Below are 7,733 nucleotides of genomic sequence, written 5' to 3'. Positions count from 1 at the left end.
ATATATAATATATATATATTAATGTAATATAACGTGACCAATCTCAATTTTAATTTTTAACTCTTCGTCCTACTTTACGCGTCCCAAATTTTGTTCCAAATTAACATTATGAATTATCCCTTTTTAAGTGTGAAATATGTATATTTTTCAACTAACGTGATTTTCTTATTTAAAAACCCAGATATTATTCATAAAATATTTTCTTTTTTACTAGAAAAGTACAATTAAAAAAAAAATAAAATGTGAGATCTCGTATAAAAATTAATATAATTTTTGTTGTGATCTCATGTGTCATGTTACACGTTACATTAAGTCTTGTTAATTATTTAATTTACAAATATAATAATGTAATATTGTTCATATATGTTTCATTAACAATTATATTTATCTACTAAAATTTAATTAGAACAATTAATATTGATTTAATTAATCTTTTTTATAGTGTCTCTCTTTCCCTTATCCTTCTAAGGATAAGGAGTTACTCTCAGTGTAATTTTACTGATATAGTTTATGTTGTGTAGAAAGGCAGCAAGTTTGCAGATTAAACAGTAATTGGAATAGCGAGTGGAAAATTCAGAGTTTAAGGAAACAAATGAACTTTAGAACCACGAATAGAATTTGTTCAAGAATTTGCAGAGCTAAAAAAATTTGTGAAAATAAATTTGCAAAACTAAGGAGCGGCAAAGTCAAAGGAACGAAAGGATAAAAACAATATATATTGCAAGATTTGAAAAAAGATTTATATGTATACTGGATTTTACAAATAAATTCAGAAATTAAGAATTTCTGAAAATATAGAAAATATACTCTCTATTTTATCTTGAATTTTATTATCTGCGAAATTCTGAAAGTTTGTTGAATTGAAAGAAATTGAAAATCTATAAACTTCATAATCGTGAAAGGAAGGGATCTGTGGAATTTATAGAATATAAGATGGCAGGTTACATTAAACAACTCTAAGGCATTAACGTTATTTTTATTTTAAGCAAGGTTTAAAACTCTCGCTTTCTCTCTTTAGAGAGAGGGAGGGAGAGGGGGGGGGAGAGAGAGAGAGGGGGGGGAGAGAGATAGAGGAAAAAAGCGAGAATACCCAGGAGTCTTAAGTAATCTAATATAATGCAAGATTTTTCTCTACATTAGTGAAAAATCTGATATTACATTAGATTACTTAAGACTCTTAGGTTTTCTTATTTTTCTTCCAAGCTGTAACTTGGCTCATGATACACCGCTATTTCCTGTTGCCATTTATCTTGCAAATTATTTTTAGCAACTGTACTCGATGGGCTTATCATGTACGAATAGCGATAAGATCATTATAATTATTCAAGTAATTAGATTGATGCAATGGCAAAATTTTACATTTGATTTTTGTACGTATTTTTAACATACATGCATTCATGCGTGCAAGTAGTGTGCATTCCGTACTTATATAATTCTCTATTATTCAAGAAAACAATTCTTTTCGACTTTTTTGTTAAATAATAAAATCTTCCGATTATTTAACAAACGTCACTTAAAAAAACAAATGCTTTCGTAATATTAAGTTAATAAAATAAATTCGACAAATTTTCGATTGATTTTAAATAATGTTTCAAGTTTAGTCCGACAGTTGAATATTTTAGACTCAAAGCATGATACATGTATCATATAGAAAATAAAAAAATTAAATTATATTTATAAATACGTAAATTCAATTTTGAAGCTATATTTAATCATATTTCTCGAATCAATAATTAAAGTAGCCAATAATCGTTGATTCAATTAATCTTATTGCCAGGCATTTGTACCATAAAGATTAAAGGTTTTTTTTTACTGCTTTTCGTTGCTGTTTTGTTACTCTCTCTAACTACAGAATTTTCCATAGATATTTTTTATTTGCATACATCTTTAAGCTTATAAATAATGCGTACGGCACAAAGACACGGCGCGTTTTTAAACGTGATGATTGGCGATCAATCGCGGCCGAAATAACACGATATACATTTTGCAGGGATAAACATCAACGTGACTCAGAATTCGTTTAGCTCTGAATAAAATTTATTCGATTCTAAAATCTGACAATTTGGATAGGATTTTTCCATCGCGCACGAGGAAGTGGGAAGGCCATGATTATCATAAAGCTAAATGGCCGAATAAATATGATTCTAAAAACGTTTCGTTATATATATGAGCTTGCAGTATCGCCGCTAATATTTTTGCGTGCACGAGGAAGGACGTGTGCTATCGATTTCATTGCAGTTACGATTGCGACGACAAAAGTTACGTAGCGATATCGCTTAAATAATGGAATGGAAAAAATATTGCGTATAGCAAGAGTTACGAGTTTTATTATATCGCTGCACTCGACGCAATAAACGTGTCGCGTCGCTCGAATGGGATAGATAAAAATAAGAGACAAAGGTACGAGGGACAAGCATAATATTCGCAAAGAGATCGATTCTGTATCACAATTACATAATAACAGGATCAAGCCGAAGCGAAGGGGATTCGAGACGCGCCGAAACAAGCGAGAAAAATCACGGGATTGGCGACTTTATATATTTAAATTTTTATCACCGTTCAAGCGGAAGATAAACCGGAACCGATGAGGGCGATATCTCTTCCTGCGCGAGCGGCGAGTGTCGCGTGAAGAAAAAAATTGAATTAGTCGAAGCCAAGGTGCATGTTATGCACGCTATCAACAATATATATGAGGAAGGCTAGGCAAGGCTAGGCAAGGCAAGGCAAGGCAAGTGGGAAGAGATGTATGGAACGAAGAAGAAACGTTTCAACACCGACCATGATGCTTTGACGTCCGTAATCCCAGGCCATTGATTCGTTTGGTTAGTTCGGCGCTGGCACGCTCGACGACGCCCTGCGCCGATATCGAAGACATGATATCTTGATGAGGCACTCTTACTCTTTCTCTCTTGTTTCCTTCCACACTTGTTGTCGGGTTCAATTGCGTCTAGTTGCGTCCGCGCTTCGTAGTCAAGAGTAATACGATACGATCTGCGGACGACGGGATCGCCTCATATTCGATCCGATCCGATACCTATAACAGTCCGAGTCTTTCTCGCGCGAATGAGAATTTAACGTCGCGCGCCGGCGGCGGCGGCGGCGGCGACGGCGGCGACGCGCTTTCAGTAGCTTTCAGGGGGGATGATAGTGCGCATACGAAGCGAAGGGATGATGGTGACGATGATAACGTGCATGCGCGCGAGCGCACGCGCGCCCGTGAAACTTACGCTATTTTTTCTATTTCTTAGCGCGCATCATAGCGATAATCTTACATAATCCTTCCATCTCGGTCTTAGAAAAAGAAGCGAAAAAGAAAGGAAAATAAAAGCACAAGTCTCGGTGAGAATCAATAATCGCGATCGGCGCGGAATAACCCGCCACGTAATTCGCAGGATATCCGGCGATGCACGGCCAGCACGGCTGACATTGATGATGCCGAGCCGAGCTACCTCGTATTGCCTCGTAATACCTCGTATATCAGCGATATATTCCTGTACGTCTCTATTTACGTGGTGGTGGGCAATAGCAATGGCATTGCGGGCAAAAAAAGCGAAACTCAACTCTCGAGGTCTCGAGCGCACCGCTGCTGTTGCACACGTAAGGGTGGTTTGCGCGAGACTGCGCGAGACTGAATCGATATTTGCGTTACTGTGGCGTTGCTCAACTTATCCGGTTGCCACTTCCCCACCCTCACTTATCGGCTGCCTTCCTGGCGCGTGCGACGTGCGACGTGCGACGTACGACGTATACCAGCTACTTATGCCTTACCTGCCGATGGCGGATTCACTTGCCCTTCAATCGCTATACTTATCTTATAAATCAATAGAAGATTTTGAAATTGAATGTCGTATCTTTAAAATTTTCATATGAAATAAGAACGTTCATGTTAACGCGGAATATAAAAGAGCTAAAACTCAATTTTCGATATATGCTAAAGATTTTTTTCATTTTTTTTATGCGATATAATTATTCTTCTGGTAAAAATAGAATGTGATTTAATTTATCGATTTTCTATTTTTCTAGGCTTTATTACATGTTTTATTTTTCATTAAGACCTCTTAAGTATTTGATTTATCTCTCAAGTAAAATTGATATTTTCTATGATATTAGGTTGGTAAAAAATAGTACACAAGTGCCATATGTAAATGAGTGATAGATATTCTACAGCCACTGATTCGCACTTTTCCAACATCTTGTATCTATTGATGACGTCAATAGCCAATATTACCTTCTTACAGAATTTGCGTTATCACCTACGTACTGCAATAAGTAAATGACACTTTTTTCTTTTTAAAAGGACAGGAATCACGATATAATGTGGGAAATGTAATGAGGCAATTAATTAATGAGAAATTGTATAGTATTCATTTTAACATTTATACATCGTTGTATTGGATGTAATATCTCTGATCTTTGCAATATAAAAAAAGTTTCATGCTTACGCTATCTTGAGACCAGCAATGGAATTCTCTAGAAGCTTGATAAAGATAAAGATCGATTAGAAAAAAAATGTATATCGTTTATATATAATATTAAAATATGCATACAAATTACCTTCAAGTCCCAAACTACAAGTTGTCCGTCTAAACTGCTTGTGCTAAATTCATGATCGGATACTCGGCGAACGCAGTTGATTGTGTTTTGATGCACACTATCCAAAGCATTATCATTCGTCTCATTTCTCGCTTGTCGATCTAGCGATTGGAATTTTCGCATAGCAGATAATCCGGCAATCTCCTTTTTTTGCGTGTTATCCAACTTTGAAACAAAATATATTTGTCCGTTGTCATCTACGGAATATAACATTGGCATACAGCTATGCCCCTATGAGAAAAAAGAAGAGAGATAGAGAGAGGATTACCAATTAGTACAATAAATATTACTATCGAATAATCTTAAAGATAATCTCTTAAGAATCGCTTACAGCAGCAACAATGTTATTAGAACCTATCCAAATGCAGCTTAAAAACGGTAAATGCTCTGTATATAGTCTCATGACTGCATTTCCTTTAGTAGCATCAGCGACACATACGGACGAATTGTGCGCTACCCAACAGATTTTATTGCCACATGGACTAAACGCTACTGAATGTATCCAGCCACCTATAAAGCAATGATTAAAATGCAAGTCTTTATAATATAGATAGAATATATATGTGTTTATTGTACAATATATTTCATATATTTCAAATGTGAATACAAAAATAATTAAAATGTAATAGAATAAAAGATGACGGTTTTACCTCCGTTGGGTGTATTAGGAAACTCAGCCAACAATGTTCCTAAACTATTACTCTGTCCCCAAGGACTAGTACCTGGAGCATCCTCCATATCACTGATAAATGCACTGAAGACACGGACTTTATAGTCCGTCGATCCCGCGACCAGAACTTTATTGTCGGGGTGCCAATCAACGGTAGTTACCGTAGACCTCAATGGACGCTTAATGTGTTTACATAACCACCAATTATTCTCTGATACAAAGTAACAAACAGCTATAACTCGTCCTCCGGAACCCACGGCAAATTTATTTTCTGTAATGACAGTCTTTGTACAGAGATGTAACAAATTTGGAGTAAATTCTTTCGGACGTGCATAGAGGGTATATGTATACCTAAAGGAGACCATTTTACACAAGTAGCGGCTCGATTTATTCGCAGAAGAACCCAAGCAGGATCCCACTTGCCGTCTTCTTTCTGAGTCCATACATAGGCATTCTTGTCTGCGGAACAGGTGACTATGCGATTGGTTTTTGGCGCCCAGTCAATTCCCATGACAGCCATGTGATGTTCCTCCAAGGTCTCGAGTAACTTCCATCCGGATGAAGTACGTTTGTGCACTTGGATCTCATTGTTGTTTGGGCATACGGCAACCTCTGTGACAACGGGCAACGCTTCATTATCGCATCCGCTAATATAATCTAACTAGTAACTACCTAGAGAGGAATCTATTAGAAAGGAAGGGGATATCTATTAGGAAGGACGATACCAGTTTTATCTCTGTTCCACGCGTGACAGCTGATGGCATCGACACCCAAGTTGTGGACCTCCGTCATTTCGCGATTACTCTTACTAAAAGAGGATGTTTCAAGACGATTACGTGGGACGTCGAATACTATCGAAGGCAGCGATGATGAATCAGCGTACACTCGAAGAGAACTCGAGATGAACGCGGGACACGCGGGTTCGACGGGCGCGGTCGTCGATTAAATTTTATTAAATGAGACTCTGCCGTTCGAGCGATCGTGTGTCGCCAGTGCTCACGGAAATTCGCGGACTCTGGTCAGTCTACACGAATTTCCTCGGCCTCTCCTCACGATCGCAAAGCACGCCCCTCTGCACACCGGAATTGACAGTTCATCCGTAGGTAGATACTGGGTTATCTGTCTCCTTTCTCTTTTTCTCTCCCTCTCTCTCTCTCTCTCTTCGAGGTTATGTTCTCCCGGATATACGCAATATACGTATGTACTGAAGACCATAAAATATGAAGACGTGCGCTGTTCTCGGTATCCGGTTTTTTTCTCTCATGCCGCGCTTCCTTCTGCGACGACCTCTATCGAACGTCCAAACAAAATGGCTAGGGAAACAAAATGGCGTTTGTTTGGACTTTCTAACCATACCAACCTGTCTTCAATGGTGAGAGTTTCAAACCTGAAATAGGTTCAAATAGATTCGATTTTGTAGAGTTGGTAACCCTACTGTTTTTTTAGTACACAAGTGGGTCGATGGTCGGGAACCGAATAAATTTATCAAAAGAAGAAAAAAATATTAAACTTTCAAATAATTAAATTTTTGTAACAACATGTATTTTGAACAATAAATCAAGAACAAGTTACTGGAATAAGGAATTCTTTGTGATTTGAAAATTAATATTTTTATCGATTTTTAAAAAGGTAAGGAATATAACATTTAAAATTTGTTAACAATCATTGAAAATTGTGGAACAATTTTTCTTTACGTCCTTTCGCTAAATAATGATTTCTTACTTTTTAAACTATATATATATATATATATATATATATGGTGCGCGCGCGCGCGTGTGTGTGTGTGTATGTGTATATATATGTTCCTTTATTACGCTATAAATGGGGATTGGAGGAAGAGAGAAATAAATAAAAGCAAAATAAAATGAAGATAAATTCAGGCCGCGTATAAGTCCCTGGATTATTTATCTTATACAATATCTCTACATTTGATGTGTGTATAGTATAGTATTGTATATGTGTATAGTATTGTATAGTAGCGTTTAATTTCGAGAACTGAAGCTTTATCGAGCGAGTGTTTCTCCTATAATGTAATGTAATAATTGTAATCAATATGTAAATAAATCAATATGTAAATAAATCAATTGTTACGTGTTTATACATTTAGCGATTGCAACAGATTTATTTTCGCGGCGCAAATCACTACTGTGTCGCGCTACGTCACGTCGCAGAGCACAAAGCCAAAACACGCCCTCGTTTAATCTGTCGCGGTCATTCCATCGATATGCCTTGCATTTGATATAAGTTAAGGCCGCGTAATGAAATATTTTACGCAGTGCAGAGAGTGAAGTCATAAAATATCAATAGTGGTTAACGCTGCGCCGTTTTGAATTACGATTCTTAATTACTATGTAATAATCATAGTACTTTTCTTATTTGCATGCAAACTTTTGAAATCTATTATTGTGCGCTATATAAATCGAGTATCAAAAATTTGCTTTACGATTTATAATAATTAAAAAATTATATT

General features: G+C 36.6%; 2 protein-coding genes across 6 annotated transcripts in view; both read right to left on the bottom strand.

The window, feature by feature from the left end:
* The window catches only part of LOC108690081 (F-box/LRR-repeat protein 16), a 10,140-nt gene extending 6,572 nt beyond the window's left edge, over positions 1-3,568 (bottom strand). The window contains exons 1-2 of one of the 5 annotated variants that reach the window (XM_018197188.1): positions 3,470-3,568; positions 2,779-3,291 (exon numbers count right to left, since the gene is read on the bottom strand). In XM_018197188.1, the coding sequence (XP_018052677.1) occupies positions 2,779-2,875 (97 nt within the window). In that variant the 5' untranslated portion in view covers positions 2,876-3,291; positions 3,470-3,568. Of the gene's footprint in view, positions 1-2,778; positions 3,448-3,469 lie in introns of those variants that run through there. The other 4 variants (XM_018197187.1, XM_018197189.1, XM_018197186.1 and 1 more) reach the window with 4 other exon arrangements.
* Positions 3,569-4,338: 770 nt separating this feature from the next.
* LOC108690085 (actin-related protein 2/3 complex subunit 1A) lies at positions 4,339-6,481 on the bottom strand. Its single transcript, XM_018197195.1, has 6 exons — positions 5,989-6,481; positions 5,615-5,875; positions 5,244-5,534; positions 4,925-5,103; positions 4,555-4,824; positions 4,339-4,477 (listed from the first exon to the last, which is right to left on the bottom strand). The coding sequence occupies exons 1-6, from the start codon at positions 6,053-6,055 to the stop codon at positions 4,439-4,441; spliced, it is 1,107 nt and encodes a 368-aa protein (XP_018052684.1). The 5' UTR covers positions 6,056-6,481; the 3' UTR covers positions 4,339-4,438.
* Positions 6,482-7,733: the final 1,252 nt, after the last annotated feature.

This window comes from Atta colombica, unplaced genomic scaffold, assembly GCF_001594045.1.
Source record: "Atta colombica isolate Treedump-2 unplaced genomic scaffold, Acol1.0 scaffold294, whole genome shotgun sequence".
Taxonomy (NCBI): domain Eukaryota; kingdom Metazoa; phylum Arthropoda; class Insecta; order Hymenoptera; family Formicidae; genus Atta; species Atta colombica.
This window is presented reverse-complemented; position numbering and strand designations above follow the sequence as displayed.